Below are 20,925 nucleotides of genomic sequence, written 5' to 3'. Positions count from 1 at the left end.
TCCTGGACGTGGGATGAACAGGGATTTGGAAGTATGCGTCCTTCAAGTCTATCGACAGCATGAAGTTGCCTTCCCTCACGGCTGCCAACATCGAGCGCGGGGTCTCCATCTTGAACCGTGTCTTCCTGATGAAGTGATTCAAAGTGGATAAGTCAATCACAGGCCTCCATCCTTGGGCACCAAGAAGATGTGACTGTAAAACCCCGGGGACGGACGCACTACTTCCTCTATCACATCTTTGTCCAGCATTTTCTGCACTTCCTCTCGAAGAGCCAAGAACTTCTGAGAATCTGGAGGATATGCCTTCCTGAGCTGCGGCTTGCCCGACAGAGGAGAAGAGAAGTCAAATGGCAGTAGGTATCCCACCCGAAGGACATCTACCACCCACTTCTCTGCCCCATAACTCTGCCAACTGGCCCAATGGCCCGCCAGGCAACCCCCCATCCGTGGCACATGAGAGGGAGAGGCGCCTAACTTACTAACAGCGCCCTTTACCTCTGCCCCTTGGGCCCCTTCTTGGCTTAGAGGAACGAGAGCAAAAGTGGGCGTTGATCTTCTGACTTAGGCTGTGTCGAACGGGAAGGCCCTGCCGAACTTGAGGTCCTCGACAGCCTATCAGGCGACTATCTCCTTGACTGCTGCTGGACAGGGGGAGGAGGAGGAGCCGGACGTTTCCGAGGACAAGACTCTGACTTAGACATGGCCTGGTGCAACAGTCTGTCTTTGGTGTCAGCCTGTCGCCAATCTATTGCATTCTCGAGCTCTGTCCGAGGAAACAAAAATTGGGACTCCAACAGATCTCCGTTCCTCAATGCCAGCAAGGACTCGGCGTCGAGCGATCTCTCCATCCTAGACAAAGCCGCGTCCCTTCTAATCAGAATTAGATTAGCCCATAAATTAGCACTGAGGTGAGCCAAATATGAAAACGCCTTGCCCCAGACTGCAACAGACTGGCAAGCGAGGAGGCACTCACCAACCCTTCTGGGGACCTGTCAGAAGCTATCTTGGCAATAATCACAGACCATAAGTCCAGCCAAGAAACAGTCTGCAACATGGAGGCCGCCGTAGATTCCTATGCTGAGGCATCTTGCAGAGACAAGGACGGAGCCACGAACCTCACCTGTTCCAAAGTCAAATGACGTCTGGGTTAAGATGGCATGACAACAAAAAATGTAGAGCTCGTAGCATAGTACTTCCTATGTCTCGTGAGAGGTGGGGGTAGTAGTCCGGTAGAGCCCCTCGAGCGAAGCGAACCGTCCCGGTCCGAAACAGCCGTTAACCTTCTGCAAGACCAACTGAATGTGCCCCGACAAAGGAAGTGAAGAGATGATTTGGGGTCCTAAGTAGCTCCCACCAAGGCTTCCAAATAACCAAGCCTGAGTCTTACTTTCCAAACTGTTAAACCCACATGTCTCCCTCCTCCTGCTCTGGCAACGGAGACCGACAACGATAAGGATGTGTAGGCTCCTCTAACGCACCTTCTCCACCAAAATTAACGGAAGGGTTAGCAGCCAAAAACCCCGAAACCTCAACTAACCTGTCTGGGCTGGGTCCATGCGTCTGCTTCCGAGACGAACCCACTATAACACTAGGAACATCACTTACCTCAACAGATGACTCCACATGTCCATGAATGGTCACGGGCGTGGTGGACGTACGTACGTGAGATGGGGGAGAAACCCGAACACTCGAGATCGAAGGATAATCCCCTAGAGTCGAACTCTTGGAAGCACCAGTGAGAGAGGCAGGCAAACACTCCTACTGCACCAATTCCACGCTCACTACCTTTGACCTCTTGAGATCCTTATGGTGACGAATAGGCCTTGGAGAAGAAGGAGCTCTTACATCACATGCACGGGCAGGGGAGGTTTGCAACACGCTTGCGATGTGCATGGATTGGGGGAGGGGGGGTAACACGCCCAAGATTTGAGGCAGAGGATGAAGCATCCGCTGCAGATCGCACACAGGAAGGAGCACTAACACCACCCAAAACAACAGCAAACTCGGGAACACATCCACGTTGTTCCTCCCTCAAAGGCGAAGGAAGGGCAAAGTCCTTAGCCTTCTAACGCTTGGTACACCGATGGGGCGTAGAGGGGGAAGAGGGAGAGGAAGACAGCACTGGTTTTTATGCGCACTCTTCTCAGGAGGCAGGGACGAAGCAACACGTTTCCTACCAGTCCTCCAAACTGATAAAGCAGCCAACTTCACATCCAATACAGTCCAACCTCTGAAGCACTGCCTGGCATATGACCTCAGACTGATGTGCCAGAGAAGGCTCCGATGACAAGGAAGGGAGATGTAGCGAACTGGGCAGCAGTGATGACATCACGGCTGAGAAAGGCGGATCAGAGGAGACGACTGGGAGAGAAGCCATTGATGGGAGTGACGTCACGGCTTCCCCTCGGTGCGAGGGGGAATCAGATGCCGCTAGCGGAGGAATACATAAAGATGGATCCCGTGACGTCATCAACAGGGCTGACGCCACAGCCTCACTCCGACTCGAAGAAGCGGCAGCAGACACTGACGGAGCTATACAAGACGGCCGACTTCTGCTCCCCACGAAGACGAGGCCGGGAGGAGGGGGGATGACCTGGCCAGACCGGGGAGGGGGGTGCGAGCCTCCACAAAATAAGCTAGCAACCCCTCCTAGCCTGAGCGTCTTCCAAATTGCCGCCATTTTGGACGGCTCCGACTCTAGAAGAGAAGAGATTGATGAAAAAGCCTCACCCTTCTCAGGATATCAAATAAGCTCCCGAGGAAGAAGGGGCTACATTACAAACATTAGCCTGGTGGCCTCCCGATACTTCCATCGACGAATCAATGGAAGAAAATGAAGGAGACGCAGGGACAACGCTACTATGGGGGTTGACAATTGCAGGAGACAAAACATCGGGAAGAGGCGAAAAACCTTCCCAAGTAGGAAGAGTCAAAACCCTCTGATGTTCTCTCTTGCCATAAAACGACCTCCTATGCTCCTTATACAAAAATAGAACGACACCTACCTGCACATTATGTGAGGGTCAGTCACTACCGAAGCCAGAAAACGAGAACAAGGAAAAACCTGGAACTCCGAGGCACATACGCTGATGCTGAGGAGCAGAAGCAGCCATAATATCAGCCAAACACACACACAAAACACAAGCAAATCGGGCAATGAACCGGAAAAAGGCCAAGAGATGTTAACACGACTCTCGCCCAGGCAGTCAAAAGAAAGTCTGGCATAGTGGTGTCGTCCTTGACCAATCCTCACCCGAGCTACGCATGTGTTGCCAGATAGCAGAAGATTCCTTGCTTTCATCTGTTTTTTAACCGGATCCAGCTAGGCGCTAGAAATTATCATATGGACTGCCTGAAAACATATGGGGGCAGAGGAAAACTCCATCAGCTTCCTAAAATATACTATGTGCAACTGGAATAGTACAGTACTTACAAGCTCTGGGATGAGACTAGCAGAGGTTAACATCATAAGCGGAATATTTCAAGGTGACTCACTGTTCCCACTACTCTTCATAGTAGCCATGATTCCTGTAACAAAAGTACTGCAGAAGATGGATGCTGGGTACCAACTCATTAACCATCTGATGTTCATGGACAACATCAAGCTGTATGGTAAGAATATCAAAGAAAAGATACCCTAATCCAGACTGTATCTAGTGACATCAGGATGGAGTTTGGCATAGAAAAATGTGCCTTGGTCAACACAAAAGGGCAAATTGACAAGGACTGAAGGGATAAAACTATCTGAATGGAATAACATCACACACATATAGATGAGACAGGATACAAATACCTGGAAAAGAATACATGTAGGGACTTAAGGCAATATTCAAGTCAAAACTCTACGCTGGAAACATGATGGAAGTTGTAAACCTGTGGGCAGTAGTACCAGTAATGCAGCGCAAGACTAGTGGAGTACATGAAGGCTGAACTCCGCAGCATAGACCAGAAAACTAGGAAACGCATGACAATTCACAGAGCACTACACCCAAGAGCAAATACAGACAGACTATACACAACACAAAGGAAGGAGGGATATGTCCACTAAGCATAAGAGAACTGCGTCAACATCGAAAGCAAAGCATTAGGGCAACACATGAAAACCAGTGAAGACGAGTGGCAAAGGAGTGCATGGGCTGATAAATGTAGACTAAGAACCAGGAATATACAGAAACAGGGGGAGAATGTAAAAGGAACAGAGCAATGGCACAGCAAACCAATACACAGACAGTACACGAGAAAGACTAAAGAACTGGCCAGCAATGAAACATGGCAACAGCTACAGAGGGGAGAACTCAAGAAGGAAACAAGGAATGCTAACAGGAGCGCTAGATCAGGTTCTGTAACCAGATATGTATGTCCAAAAAAGAATAGATGAAAATAACATCTCACCCATATGCAGTTTTCAATTTGAAATATGAGACCATAAACCATACACAGTGGACCCACCTTATTCATGGGGGATGCGTTCTAGACCCCGCTACAAATACTTAGAACCCCTATAAAAATGCTTAGAACTGCCCATTTTGTTAGTTCAAACTCAAGGAAAACCCACTAAAAATGCTTATAGTACCTGGTTTTCTAAGTTATTACAAAAAGTGCATTTAATCATGAAACCGATTTGAAAATACAGTAATTTGTGAATATTTCTCAGAAAAATGCAGCAAATTTTTTAATTTCCCACGAATAATGGGTAGATATGGTCCATAAAGAAATCCGCAAATACGTGAGTCCGCAAATATCAAGCTGTAGTTAACAAATGTCCTGTGATTCAGTTGCAAATGCCCTCCACTGGAGCCTGTGCAAGAAACACCAGCTAGCTTGCAGTAATAAGTGAAACAAACATAAACCTGAGGGAGTGATAGAAAACAATGAGCCACAGATTCTCTGAGAATATATCAGAAAAGATACGTGCCAATAAGACCAGACTTGATGCGGATTGACAAAATAAAGAAAAAATTATCACTTATTGATGTTGTAATACCATGGGACACCAGAGTAGATGAGAAAGAGAAAAAATAGAAGAAATTATCACTTATTGATGTTGCAATACCATGGGACACCAGAGTAGATAAGAAAGGGGCAAAATTGATAAGTATCAAGACCTGAAAATAGAAATAAGAAGGATATGGGATATGCCAGTGAAAACTGTACCCATAATCATAAGAAAACTAGGCACAATCCAAAGATCCCTGAAAAGGAACCTGGAAAAACTTTATGCCAAAGTAGCTTCAGGACTCCTGCAGCAGAGCGTGCTATTAGAAACAAAGCAGCGAGAAAAAAATAATATTAATACTTGCCTTCATTCCTAACTTCAACATAACTCAGCTTGAACCATTCTCATCTAGGATAATAGTATTACCTTTCTTTGATGTATATATGTTACCATGAAATTTCTGGGTTTCTTACAACACAATTTACAGTTTCTTTAATTTTGGATTCTGGCAGTTTTTCCCAGGTGCTTCTTCAGCTTTGTTCTTTCCTAAAGTATTATGTAGTCTCTCAACAATTCATCACAGCCAGTGATCTTGTTCGAACATTGTTTTACCTTTGATCACTGCAATTATTCTGCTATATCTGATATCAACTCTTGAAATTCATGCATCTACGTCAAGGTGTTTCCATTTGCATGCCTTCTTTCCAATAAAAATGTCAACTCTCATTATCCTTTCATTTATTCTTCTCACTTTTAATTCATTGGTTTTTAAATTTTGGACTATTATTCCAATACATTTACAAGAGTAAATTTCATACCAGGATGATGATGAAATTATATCAGGATGATGATGAAATTATCCCTACAGCTTAAAGATTCCTCAAACAAAAGCACAGTTACTCTGATTAAGATATAATCAAAGTCTTACACTACAAAAATGTACTCTGGTGCCTCTCTAAAAATGCATATGAAAATCAATTTCACCATTCAACATACCAGATTTATTTTTCTTAAATGAAAATTTTAACTCTCTTAATTTAATTAAGGTACAATTAAAATAACAGATCTACTGGTCTGGCTCACTTCTAAGTAAAATATAAAAAAAATTCATAATTTAATCTTGAAATTTGCTGTAACATCATTCAAATTTCTGTTTCATTATGCAAAAGTAAAAAAGACTTCAGTGTATAGTTAACACTGTATATGTCCGTCCAAAAACAATAATGCTGAGAATGAAAATAATGATGCTGATGTAATGAAATGTTGCTTGTCTATGAGATTTATTACAATGCAGTCTTCCTATCAACACACACTGTACTTGAAACAAAGTCTGCTCTGATATCATAGATACCAGTCAAAGAAATATTCTATGAAGTTAAAGAACAAGGAATATGTATATGTACTCTCCTTCCTTTCCGAGTCTGTTTCCCATTAAGTACTTTAGTAAATTTCATAATTTTCTATTTTTTACAATCAAACTTAGTTTATCGAGAGAAACATTAATGACGCTTGCTGTTGCGATGGAAACTTACGTAGTCACTTAAATCTGAGAAACCTGCAGTCTATATTTTATGCTAATTAATGTCCATATGCATGTTTATCTTTCATTAAAATAACATCATAATAAATAAGCTCTACTTTACACAATACAGACAGATAACAACAAAAGCTCCAGGCCTCTAAGGTTTTGAGGATTAGTTTAAACAATTAAAAAAAAATAAAGATACTATATTATTCTTTTCTATTTGTACTTTAGACTGCACTCTAAAGATACTGATACCTCTAAATGCAAATGGTCCTAATTACAATCGGGTCTTCTTCTCATGACTATCATGGGCTAAAAGGAGCTGTGTATGTTGTACACATTGTACCTATTTATGCATTATTTTTAAAATGATGAAATTTATTTTCTATATTTGCCTTTCCTATACATATACAGGATTTACTTTTGTATTATTTTATATGATATTACATTTTTATTTCGATTTCTAAAAAATTTAGGTCATGCTATACATGGAAGCAAGTCGAGTGGGCTGTAAGTCTCGAATCATTTTAAAATCGCTGACACTACAATGCATGTACAGTACAGTAGTTTACTGAGATAACGGACAAATATGAATGCCTGCTTTTGCTATAAAGTATATCTATACTCTGTACCTCTTACTCTATAATGCTTGTAACTGGCTTTTTTAACAGTTCACAGCCTATTTTAATAATTCTAACAAAAATATACCTTAAATTATCATACTAATACAATCTAATATAATTTCAAACAAAAATACACCCCAAACCATCATTACCCACCTGCAACTGTTACTCTTAAGTAAATGCTTATAACAAGTTTACTCATTTTAAAATAATAATATTAATGTATACACAGCAGAATATTTATGCAAGTTTACAATCTCTTATCCGTAATTCTAAAAGCAGAAAAGCTCTAAAAGCCTCAATATTTTCTGGAGGAAAGTAATTATTTGCAAGGGTTAAACAGTACTACGTACTATGTTAATAATAATGATGATTTAAATAAAGGTAGTTTTGCTTGCTGCATCCAATTACAGTAAATTGCATGTATTACCATCACATTGTTACTTCCCTTTATTATTAATAGGGGTTAGTTTTTCCAGACCTCTGAGTCTCAAGTAGACTCTTCTTGGGCTGTTACTTCACTGAAGAATATAAACATTGACATCGTACACCATTTGTATTTGATACTATTACATTCTCAAAATCTTGGGTGATTGAAAACTACAAAGACCACTGGTAGTCTAAGTACTACCAACAGCTTCATTGCCATTAGCTGCTAGAGGAAACATAATTCCATAAATTAAAAAAGTTGGGTAAAAAATATGCATATTACTTTATTGTAAAAGCAGTAAATGTGATTTTGCTAGTTCCCGACATCACTTGCCTATTCCAAAACATTATACAGCCTGCCTTTTACTAAATTTATTCAGCCTCAGATATAACCAACAGCTTTAATTTATTTAGAATGAATAAAAATGTATAGTTATGGTAAATGAAGTTGCAATCAGCTGTTTTTCAATTCAGTTGTTCATATCGGTACAAGCTGGCAATCCTTCATCCAGAATATTTTAGTGGAGGATAGATCATCATCATAAGTACTATAGCGGTTGATGAAATGCAGAGAGAGAGAGAGAGAGAAAGACTATTGCTCCAGTTAGGTTGTTAGTACACCAACATACTAATTTGCAAAAGTTGAATATTAGTTGTACGTATTGAAATTAATAAAACTGTTCTTTTACTGTACCTATTAATCATATTCCATGTACATATTATTGTCATATCATACATATTACAAAATTATGAACAAAGCGATCACATACCATTTGCATTCTGGTTTTGTTTACATTCTTAAAATCATCAGATGATTGCATTTTACTGACATCATCACTTTCTTTAGTAGCCACATGAAACTTTTCAGAGAGATTTTTTGTAAATTATCAAATCTGGGTTTAAAACTGCAACTACTTTACTTATAAACAGAGTAAATTTAATGAAGTATGTGCAAGATTTTGTCAGTTTCGGGCGTTACTTTTACCTCCAAATTGTTTTGGAGTCTATCATTATTTGTTTCTTTAGTCACAACTATAATACCTGCTGCTTCAAGTTTGTGGCATACTTTCTTAACACCTCCACTGTGTGATGGGTAAATAAAAAGTATTTTATTTTTATTTATGGAATAACATTGAAAGTAAGCAAGTTTTTAACAATACAACTGTAATGCAACTCTTGGTAAACGTGTGTTAGTTACGGTAACTAACATCAGCAAGCATCTGTTTATTAATTTAAATTGCAGGACAGTAAAAGCTTAAGCATAATTTTGAGAGTTGAAAGGAATGTAAATGAACAAAGAAACAGTAACAATAAAGCAAGGGATTCTAGTAAGCGAATGGTGTAGCGATTGAGAACGCATGATTTGAACAAAAGTTTAGCGCTCAATCAGAGATGAAAACCCTCAAATCAATATTTCATATCCCACCGATATACATATCAGTAAGTACGATATACCAAGATCCATTATCTCAGTGAACTACTGTATTTATAAAACTACAGTTCCCTGATTATCTTGCATAATCATAATATTAAGTAATCAATGAGCTTCTGATATATTTGTAAGGTTGCTTGCAGAAAAAATTTTCATGTCTATAATACCTTTTATCAGTGCTCATTTTCAAATATAAATTAATTCACCTGGTTTTAAATACATTGTTCAGTTACTGTGTACACATTCATTCCAAAAAGTTGACCATTAACAACCCAAGTCTAAGATATTTACATGTTTGTCACACAACACCATTAATAATGAGCAAAAACTTAAAAATATGAAACCAACTTGTATGCAAAGGCTTGTGCAAGATATTGAACTTATTACTTTAAAATTCTTCCTTTAAATTTTCTCACATAATGATCTTTCTGCACTGTTACTTTGTGCTTGTACCCACATAAGAACAAGCAAGGATGAATTATGTATAATAATGGAAGGTAAAGAATGCATTATGTCCTGTAAGTAATTAATTTCACTTGCAGCAACTTGGAAAATGAGCCAATGAAATTGCATCACTATCACAGATGAGTGTTACACTCTACCTGTTGCATCAAACACTGCTACCCCATTCATACAGAAACCTTAATACTATTAAAACCTTAATGTAATAAAACCTAAAAACTTTTGTTTTGTATGTAAAATTACACCCTCAGTAGAAAGGCCCAGTGTAACTCCCTTGCTGACTGGTGAAAGACTGAAAAAGAAAATTGCTGATTAACTTTTCCTAATACTAATAAACCATTATCTTAAAAAAGTCTAATGATGATAACTTTGAATTAACCAACAATAACTAAGAAGTAATTATATGTATACTGTATATTTCCAAAGTGAATATCTGACCAAAACAAAAAGCAAATGACTTCTACTTATAAGGTAATAGAATGGTAACAGAATAAATATACTTAAGATTAACATATATAGGTTGTGTATTACAAGCAATTAAACAATAACAATTAAAACAGGAGACAAAAAATAAACAATGAAAATATGGTGCATATTATGTATATATACACAGAAACAATAAGCTACCTTAAAGAGATGGTTCTTACTTAGAGAACTTACTGTTCCCAAAAACCAGGCACATTTAATTTTGAAAGTGATAGGACAGACTACTAATACAATGGGTGGGCGTATAGAAATGGATATCCATAAGTTAGATACATCAAGTTTCTTCATTTACACAGATACCTCCTTGGAGCAGAGCTTGCATACAACTGTAAAATTCTAATGCATTTGTGTATTTCATTATGAAAAAACCTTTTATGAAAAAAATTCAATACAAACCCATTACCAATTATACTGCCCATTTCATGGACCAACAAAATTCAAGGTACATCAGTCTTTGGCAGAAAAAGATAACTGGTAAATAGCAGTTCCAGTCCTCAGCAGCCTCCAGTCTCGTGTGGTAATGCTAATTAGCTGTTATAATTCAGTGGAGTTGGGAGGCAGGCACTGATTATAAGTATAGTAGTAATGGGTTTGAATGGAACAATAATAGTTTGTGAAAAATCAGATTTGATTCACAACACACCCATTACAGTGCTAATATTATGGCCTGATGCACAATTTATGTGTGAGGAAGCCTTGGAATGAATTTTAGTTATTTTTACTATGGTTATGGTTATTATTATTATTATTATTATTATTACAAGCAGTCCCTAGTTATCACGTCTGGCAACAAAAATCAGCGATTTCTACTTATCGGTACTGATAATCGGGTATTGGCACCGATACATACCTAAGAGAGGTGCCGATAACTCAAAACTGACAATTTTTGGTTATTGGCGATTTTTGGTCATCATCACGCCGTCAGAACAGAACCCTGCCAATAACCAAGGACTGCCTGTATTATTATTATCATTTCAAAGACTAGGAGGGCGAACCAAGTCTTGGTGGGATCAGTGTCTTGAGGGGGGCAAGTGCCCAAACCAGCCACCTCCAATTCATGCCCTTGCCAAGGTTCCTCCACATATGTTGGGAAGGCTGAAGGGTGGAAACAAGTTTCTGTGATCAACCAATGAAGGGCATCCTGCAAATAAAACACCACTCAAACTGATTTCAGTGTTTGAATCTATGATGATGGTGACATCTTCCATGGAAGCGGATGATGAGCATGCAGGGTTGACACTGGACTATATCAAAACATGATACAGAACTAGTGGAAGAACCAGAAGCAAAACTGCAACATCATTTTAAAAGAGGATTTCCTTGATCATTGCCATACTTGCTGTCTGTGATGAAGATATTGTTGAACATTTGTAGACCACTGCCGAAGACTCCGCAGCTGAAAACGAGCTCATCTCTCCAGAAGCATCTTGGTATGGTATTTGTAAAGTCTTCTGTCGGGTTGAAGTTTTGCTGGTGAGTCAACCAACCACTGTTAAGGCAGCTTTTCTCAATATTTAGCATATCCTAGCAAAATTCCTATTGAAAGAGCAGCTACTTGAGGTTCATGGCAACATGGTCGTGTACACTATTGCAGTTTTTGTTACAGTACATCTACTTTCAGTCATTTCTGCTGGTAACAGCTACTTTATGGTCCTGGCATTAAAGTAAGTGTGTCTATTAGTGTGGGGTCTGTTGAAAGCATGGTTCCTGCTGTAAGTAATCAAAGGCTGTGGCAATGAAGTCGGCTAGTACAGCTCCTTCCATCAGCACATCCTCTGTTAGCGGTCTCCATGAGTTTGCTACCGCTTCTTTTGTTTGCATGGTAGCTTGGTTTCTACAGGATCTAAGCCTGAGGGAGGGTAGTGAGATGGAATCCTGGATGAAGCAGAAGTATAAAGCCAAGTGCTTCTTCATTGAAGCCAGAGAAAATTTGGGCAAGTTCATGAATAAGGATTAGTGCCTTGAACCTCAACAGTGCTATAACCAAGATCAAAACATCATATGACTACTATCAACTTTTTATGGATTTTGATCACCTCGTCTTCACAGTAGCATTCATTTTATTTTAGTTCTAAAAGAGCAGCCATTTTTTCCTTAACATCAGCTGACTTTGGGAGGGAAACACGAGGCAGGCTGATAGATCGGAATTTCCGTAGTAGCAGAAAGGGGGAATAAAGAATCCTGTAAGCCTTAGGGACGTATCCCAAAAGGAAGTGTGTAGCTAGCTAGGTACTTCTTAAGCCTACTCTTCTTTTATCCTGTGAACCTCTTGCTGGCGATATGCTCTGTTCCCAGGTGACCGGCCAACAAGGGGGGAAAGGCTGCCACAACGCCAGGGATTCACACCTGCATTCTATCTCAGTCCACTCCAGTCCGTGACCTAGGACAAATGTCCAAGCCAGCCTTCCCATAAGGCCTACAAAGGGGCTAACTGGCGCCCCAGACCTCGGACAAAGCAAACGCCATTTTCTACAAAGATCCACTTACATAAGGCATCCAGGTAAGTCTTGAGATACAGCTATATTGCCAGTTCTTTCCCTCCGAGTCTAGTAACTATTTCACATTTTCCAATTCGAACTCCTAATTCTCAAATGACATCCCTTTGTTCTTTTCCTTGCCTCGTGGCTGCATGCCACCTTTTGTGATCGTCCAAGGCAGACAAAGTCTTCATTGAATATCCCATTTAAACACTAGAGTTCCTCCCCCCAGTGTGTTAGATAAAATTTAATAACTTACTTTGTGCAAGAAGTCTTTATTTTATTCTGTGTCTAATCTGGGAACTCGTCTAGATCATTGCCAAGTCACATGTCCATGTCTCATCGCTCACATGTGCTTCCTTGACGAAAGATAACAAGAGTAACTTTGGAAACCAGCATTGACGTTAATCTGGTTATGGCCAGCTTTTCCCTATTGTGAGCGACAGGATTGGTCCACGTGCGGACAAGTTTCCTTTACTATTCCCAGGCCATTCAATGGCCTCATGTAAATAAATAATATAGATTAATTGGCTGGTTTTTATTGGCAACCTTTTCTAGAGTAAAAAAGTTAGAAGCAAGTTATTCTGCATTTTTCCCTCTAATATTTTCCTTTACGTATTTGGGTTCTCAAGGCCACTACCCATACGTAAGAGTGGCGACTGCTTGCCAGCATCGAATCCGGGCCTGTTTAAAAGCTTGTAAATCGCGTTATCCCCTGTAAAACGTAAAACTGAAAATGATTCTACAAAGCGTAAATTGAAAGAAAGCATACTTCCACGGGAGAGACACAGACTCACGGTAAGGCACATCATTCATTTTAATATGATTTTTCTTATAACCATTGTTAGCTTAAGGTACGTTTAGTAGTTATTTTAGAAGTGTTTTAAATAAGATTGTTCTCTAAGTTAGAAATATTATTGTGCAACTGCGAAGCACCAAAGAGCTTGTATCAGCCTGCTCGCATGAGCACGTGTGTGGTAGATAGATGCCAGAAAGTACTAGTTAAAACTAGGAAGTACTTTGCCAGGGTTTATTGCATGTATTAGCAAGCCTAGCTAGTTAGGAGTGTTCTACTAATAGTTACGGCAAAAGATGTGTACAATTCTTTTGTCTGTGATATGTTAGGGGAATTTGTTTGAACTTAGCTTACATTTCAAGTGTTGATAACCGCCTAGCCTCTCAGCTTGTCAGCTTGGCGCATGCACTCTCCCAGGCCTGCCAGCCAACCTTTGTTTCACACAAAGCAAAGCATTCATCACCCAAAGTCTATCTCCACGATTTAAGCCAAGTAACGTAAGTCTTGATGTTTTAACGTAACGCATATCAACACCATACTAGTATCTATCATTCTGCCAGACAAATAATGTTAATTCGCCTTGAATAAGAAATTAGAATTTCGTTGTGTAAATTGCCCTCCGTTTACAGCCATCAGCTGATTTCAAAACCACCACTGCTTGCCTTGCTGCACGTTTCACTTAGCATCGCTCACTGAGCAAAAGTTTAATTTCCCTTCGTACTTAACGTAACCATTTCATTTACACATTTGCTAACATTTTTTTTCAATATCCTTACCGCCATTTCACTTGTCACAGGGACCTAGTAAACTTACATAAAGTTAACGCAAATCTTAGAAGTAAATTACATTAAAAGAATTGTTAACTAAACACGTCGTAAATCGCTAAGTGTTCAAACGCAAACCATTTACAAGTAACGTAAAAATCGTTCAACGCTAGTGCGTTTTGTTTACATAAAACTTATCCAAAGCAATTCTTTCATTAAACTTTAACGTAAGGAGATCATTCAATGCAAGTTGCGTCATATTAAACTAACATTATTAGTTCAAATACATACAAGGGAGTTCGTCATATATAATTTTTATGCTCTTGAGAGAGAGAGAGAGAGAGAGAGAGAGAGAGAGAGAGAGAGAGAGAGAGAGAGAGAGAGAGAGAACCTATTAATCAAAAGCATGCAACATTAACATTATTTTAGTCTCATGTGACTTTCATTTACACTGAGCGTGATACATGCCTGTGTCCATTGCAGTCTTGCAACCAGTATTTTAATTTACCGAGTACTTCAGCCAAGAACTGAGCATTTCCAAATTACTGTTACCTGTTGTTGCCCGAGTGGTCTTTTCCATTTTTATCACAAAAGGCTTGCGTATACATACCGCAAGCACCAACTGCACAGTGTGCAACGCAACCGCCTTACTTCCATACAAGGAAGCCTACCAGTCTAGGACTGGCCACCACCAGTGCACCACAGGCCTTACCATTTTACAGTGCCACTAATTCGTGACACTGTCCATCGACTGGCTGCTGAAGTACTCCCACCTTTTACTTTCTCTCCTCCACCATTAAACTGCCACAAACAGTGCGCCATTTCATTTCAGTAAATTTGAGTATACTAGTGTCCGAAAGGACACACCAGCACGCTACCAGTGCAACCAAAGAACGCCTCCTGAAGTGCCGCAATACCCACACACAACCAGTGCTGCCCAAGGAAAGCCTCCATAAATGCCACTGCACCTGTACAGGCTGTACAGGTAGCTATTTTACCCGTGTGTCCGCCATTACGGAACACCCATTTCCAGCACTCTACTAGTGCTGTTCAAGGAATGCCTCCATAAGGGCCATTGCACCTGTATCAGATGTACAGGTAGCTCTTTACCTGTGCGTCTGTCATTACGGAATGCCCATTTCATCAGTGTTTCCGTGCATAAGGATTCTTATCCTTCCGGATCACTCACCAAAGGAACGCCTCCTGAAGTGCTGCAATACCAGCACTAATAGTGCTGCCAAGGAACGCCTCCATAAGTGCCGTGCACCTGTACAGGATATACAAGTAGCTATTCAACCGCGTATCCACCATTACAGAATGCTTATTTCATTAGTGTTTCCATGTACAAACAAGGATCAGTGCTCCTTCGGAACACTCAACATAGGAACGCCTCCTGAAGTGCCGCAATACCAGCCCCAAGTGCTGTCAAAGGAACGCCTCCTCAAGTGCCGCTGCACCTGTATCAGACGTACCGGTAGCTATTTACCTGCGTATCCGCCTTATGGAACGCCCATTTCATTAGTGTATCCGCTATCCCGGATCACCCAACCACGGAACGCCTCCATAAGAGCCACTACATCAGCACTCTAATAGTGCTGCCAAGGAACGCCTCCATAAGTGCCGTGCACCTGTACTGGACCTACAGGTTGCCCATTCCATTGCGTCTCCCCAAGTTAGGAACGCCGTTAAGTGTGACTTACATAGCACACTCCATTCTATTTCACACCTCATCAGAAGGTGCCATTCACGAAGTGCCACCCACTCACGGGGCACTTCCCCAGTGCCACAGAGCACCCAGTCTTCTCAGACACATTACCACATTTGCAGAATCCATTTCTAGGTGAGTGCCACGTTACCAAGTAGGCACTCCCATCCATCCAGTACTATTCCTGGCTATCATTTCATATCTGTCTGAGCCTCTACTGCAGCCTAAGGGAAATGTCTTCCCCTGCTTCCAAACCCCAGACCATGAGCTGGACTACCGGTAAGAGGTGGTTCCGGAGGTTCTGCACCACTTACGTGCGTGGGCATGCTTTGGATTCCGACCAGTGCCCAAGTCGATCCCTACCTTGGGACGAGAGCTTCCAGGGTGAACTTCTCCAAGGCTACCATGTAGCCCTGCCTGATGAACGGTCTCCTACCGCCTACCGGTGGGTACACGTCATGGCTGATGCCAAAGCCCAGGTCTCCCTCATTTCAAGAAAGGCATTGCCTAGGGTTGCCAAAATCCAGAAGGACAAAGAAATTCAGTTCGAATGGATAGATGGCCACCTCTATTCTGTTCCTTCAGTCCTTCTGAAGGTGCAAATACCCTTATTAGACCAGGAGACCAGGGAAACCACATTGTGCTGCCTGGGTGTAGTGGACAAATTCCATGACGTTTATAGGTGATATTGGGCCGAAATCTCCCCAGGACGTAGCTCCCACTACCAGATGCACCGGAAACCTGCAGCATGCCAGATAACCAAACATCAGTTTTGGATTCAGAGGTTAGTGCCTCCGATGTCTATTCGTGAGCCAGGTCCTGACCCAAAATCAGAGCTCGAGATTCCTGCCGCATCCTGCCAGCCTCTTACCATTTCACCGTCTGCCGCCTCCACTTCGAAAGTGAGCCAACCAGTTAACCCCGAACTTGTTCCGCAGGGAAATTCAAAGGAGGATTCCTTAACCTCCCCACATCAAATCAATGCCAGAGAGGACTCTTCACCTGCGCCAGAGCACACTGCAAGCCTTGGTTACCCCACAGATTCGCAACCTGTGGTGCTATTTCGGCCTTATCGTCCAGTGCCACGGAAGAAGTTCTGGAACAAGTTCTGCTGGGACTGTGGATGCAAGGGTCACGTCTGCCAACTATGGAGGGTGCGCAAATCACAATATTCCCGCCATCACAATGGCCGTCACCAATTCTTCTTCACTAGGACCCCCAGCTAAGGGCCCTATCACCGTCGCACCCCTCCAAAGTCATTATCCGCCAAGCCACATCCGAGCCTTTGATGACTCTGGTGCACAAATCTTCCTGATACGGGAAGATCGAATCCCCCAAGGGGTTAACGTTGACAGACGTCAACTCATCACCATTGAAGGTATCAACCATATCAAGCTGATCCTTCCGACTGTTCAATTGAGTCACCAGACCTCACCTTTCCAAGGTTTGTACACTTGCAGTTGCAAGCTACATTCCAGGAGGTTACGACCTCCTCCTAGGGCAAGACTTGAAGTCTCCCTCTCATCTCCAAAAACCTAGGGTTCCTAACCCCAAGAAAAATCACTCCAAAGCAAGGAGCCATCCAAGACCTACTTCCTCCCAGAAGTACAGCCACCAAGTCTCCCCCGTCACCAAGGAGGGAGATTGATCACTCACAGTTCCGTTGCAAAATCTGCAACGTAATAGGGCACTCCACGATTGGGCTAGGTGCCCTAGCAAGCTACCAGCAGCAGACACAGTCCATTCACCAAAAGGCTTAGCCTTCCCCAAGAGACAGGAGCCTTTGTCTCCCATCACCATGGGCATGCTGAGAGGTATTGCACCTCCGGTACCCGTCCCAGGTACGCCTGACGTCAACTCTCTGCCAGTTCCACTTGGCAGCACTGAGCAGTGCCAGGCTCTGTCCAGCCTGGATGTACACACACCACAAACCTTGACCTCTGCGCCTGGCCCCAAGCTAGCGCCGGCGCCTAACCTAATCAAGGATACTCCTACAGGAGATCCTCCAAAAGGCAGAGAGCTCAATGCAACCCATTGCCCAGATCCAGTCCACGAGTCTTCTTCGACATCACCTCTGTCGGCCGAGGAGGAACCTCCGGCAGATCTCACCTTTACACCACCTCTGGACGACCAGAAACTGCCCGACCAGGAGTCAGCCTGGAATCTTACCCTCACGACGGCTGTCACAGCAGCTGAAGCGAGGGCCTCCCCTGCAGTAGGTTCCACCTCTACGACGGTTGCTGCAGATACCGAAGTAGGGTGTTCGCCTGTAGTCCCTAGGGCTACCACTGCCTCTGGTCCTGATGGCACTTCTGGCCTTTCCCCAGAATCAGTGCCTCCATCTACTCCTAGGGCTGGCATAGACAAGCCCTGGAGGAATAAGAAGAAGAAGAAGAAGAAGAAGAAGGGACGTAACAAATTAACACACTAACCAAAGAGCCACAAGCTCTCCTTGGCACCTGTGCCCTAGGTACAGTGTCACCTTAGTTTGCAGAGTGATCCTGGCACCTACCCAGAGATGGTAGCCAACCTGATCTCTGCCAATAGACTAACTCTCTAACCCCCTAGAACTTGTGTCACTAACCCTCACATAAATGTCATAATTACCTCATTATATTTCCATCCTGGTACAATACTAATCACTCATCATCCTCATGCATCATTACCTCATCTTATGTATTTTAACAATTAAAGTCGATAACCCTCTGCAGTGCGTACCACACTCTGGAATGATTGCGTCTCTAATTAATTGCAATGAGTAGGTCAGGCTAATAATTTAGTACCAGGGCATTAGGGTAGTAGCAAGTAGAATTTTCAAGTAACCTTACATAGGGGTAGAGTAGATTGTTGTCACAGACAACCAGTAGTCCTCACTTAGGCTAGACTACATTAATTCAGTAAGTTAGTACACTTAGCATCTCCACCTATAGGTAGGCCATTGTAGTTAGCCGTATCGCTGCTCTAAAACCTCGGTTAGAGTAGAACTGTTCAGTCGAGTCAATCAACTTATTTAGCCGAGGCCTTCACACCCGAAAGAGAGTGAATGCCTTCTTAACAGGAGGAGCTTTTACAGATTTTGATCACCTCATCTTCACAGTACCATTCATTTTATTTCAGTTCTAAAAGAGCAGCCATTTTTTCCCTGACATCAGCTGACTTTGGGAGGGAAACACGAGGCAGGCCGATAGATCGGAATTTCCGTAGTAGCAGAATATGCTCTGTTCCCAGGTGACCGGCCAACAAGGGGGGAGAGGCTGCCACAACGCCAGGGATTCGCACCTGCATTCTATTTCAGTCCACTCCAGTCCGTGACCTAGGACAGATGTCCAAGCCAGCCTTCCCATAAGGCCTACAAAGGGGCTAACTGGTGCCCCAGACCTCGGACAAAACCGACGCCATTTTCTACAAAGGTCCACTTACAGAAGGCATCCAGGTACGTCTTGAGATACAGCCATATTGCCAGTTCTTTCCCTCCACGTCATTTAACTATTCCACATTTTCTTATTCTAACTCCTAATTCTCAAATGACATCCCTTTGTTCTTTTCCTTGCCTCGTGGCCGCATGCCACCTTTTGTGATCGTCACTAGAGTTCCTCCCCCCAGTGTTAGATAAAATTGAATAACTGTTACTTTGTTCAAGAAGTCTTTATTTTATTCTGTGTCTAATCTGGGAATCCTTCCAGATCTTTGCCGAGTCACATGTCCATGTCTCATCGCTCGCAAGTGCTTCCTTGACGCAAGATAACCGAGTAATTTTGGAAACCAACATTGACGTTAAATCTGGTTATGGCCAGCTTTTCCCTATTGTGAGAGATAGGATTGGTCCACGTGCGGACAAGTTGCCTTTACTTTTCCCAGGCCATTCAACAGCCTCCTGTAAATAAATAATGTAGATTAATTGGCTGGTTTTTAATGGCGACCTTTTCTAGAGTAAAAATAACCAAATCAATCCTTTTTAAGGTAATTTTTCCCTCTAATATTTCCCTTTACATATTTGGGTTCTCAAGGCCACTACCCATACATAACAAACTTCATAGTTCAACTTCTAAGAACCACTCCCAGAAGAAAAACCAGTTCCACTGAGAGGATGACCATCTTGTCAGGGTAACAGGTGAGCATAGAAGAAAAAATACTTGGCGGCTGAACTGAATACTGTCTCTCAATATGAACATATTAAAAGACCTACAAGTCCCTCCAGTAACTTAGCAAAAGTGAGAAGGCAAAAAAACAAAATATAAAATTCAAATTTCCAGAAAGATTGTCAGTATTGGAAGACAATAAACTAACCTAAAGGAGCCCAGATTATGAATAAAACTACTGAAACAAATTGAAAGTGTAATTGCACACTGTAAAACACCAGAAGTAAAACACAGTAAAAGTATGAACTTAAAAAGGTTAAGTACAGAATACACAGTCCAAGGATAAGAACGCAATAGGTAAAAATATTGATATAAAAAATTAACTACCAAAGACAAGAGAATTAGCATGGCACTGTAAGTAATGTGTATTGACACAGATGAGTTACTTACTTGAGCCCACAGAACCACACAGAACTACTACTTTTCTGTCTCCAGACCAAAATTTTAGTTATTTGTGTATGAATGCAGATTATTTTCTTAACATGAAACTTTCCTCAGGCAGATTTTAATTTTTAAAGTAACAAGCATAAATAATTCTTTCTAATCACACATTGAGAAGTACTTGAAAAATCAAGGGTCATGTATTGATTCTCTTTTCAGTAAAAAGGGAAATTTGTTTTTGTAACTAAACAATTAATACACCACCACTACTAAATTTGAAAAAAATATAAATCTGAAAACTTAAATTAGTCTTCACATATGTAACCATAATTATAGAGCCCACATTTGTAATCTTGAATGTCTTTAGACTAAGTCTTTTGCCTTTAACACTGAGGAGGAGTGATATTCATGCATGTGCCACCTATATCCAGACACAGAAATGAGCTGAGATAATCCATGGTCCTTAAGACTCTGATGTTCAAGGAGAACAGAAGGTTACAGAAATCTCAAGTTAATGTGGCCTGTTCCTTCATCATGATGTTTGCAAGGACACATCACTAAGTGAATGAGCAAAAATGTGCCCTTCCCAAATAACAGCACCATTCCCTGGTAATTTCAACCTTTTACACAGTGAACTGATGGCCTATTATACGGCTGCTCTTGCCATATGGTAATAGTAAAAAACTTACACAAAACACAATCAGTGCTAATGATTTGAAAGGAACTGAAGGTGATTGAAGTAGGGGAGAAAAAGCTGGTGTCTGCTTTGC

The 20,925-nt window shown here is 41.7% G+C and overlaps 1 protein-coding gene across 4 annotated transcripts in view; it reads right to left on the bottom strand.

Annotated features, from left to right (window-relative positions):
• Window positions 1-6,203: 6,203 nt before the first annotated feature.
• The window catches only part of LOC135214813 (G protein pathway suppressor 2-like), an 89,658-nt gene continuing 74,936 nt past the window's right edge, over window positions 6,204-20,925 (bottom strand). For all 4 annotated transcript variants that reach the window (XM_064249190.1, XM_064249189.1, XM_064249191.1 and 1 more), the window contains exon 9: window positions 6,204-9,699. In XM_064249190.1, coding sequence (XP_064105260.1) covers window positions 9,655-9,699 — 45 coding nt within the window. In that variant the 3' untranslated portion in view covers window positions 6,204-9,654. The remainder of the gene's footprint in view (window positions 9,700-20,925) is intronic.

Source organism: Macrobrachium nipponense, chromosome 46 (assembly GCF_015104395.2).
Source record: "Macrobrachium nipponense isolate FS-2020 chromosome 46, ASM1510439v2, whole genome shotgun sequence".
In the NCBI taxonomy this organism is placed as follows: domain Eukaryota; kingdom Metazoa; phylum Arthropoda; class Malacostraca; order Decapoda; family Palaemonidae; genus Macrobrachium; species Macrobrachium nipponense.
This window is presented reverse-complemented; position numbering and strand designations above follow the sequence as displayed.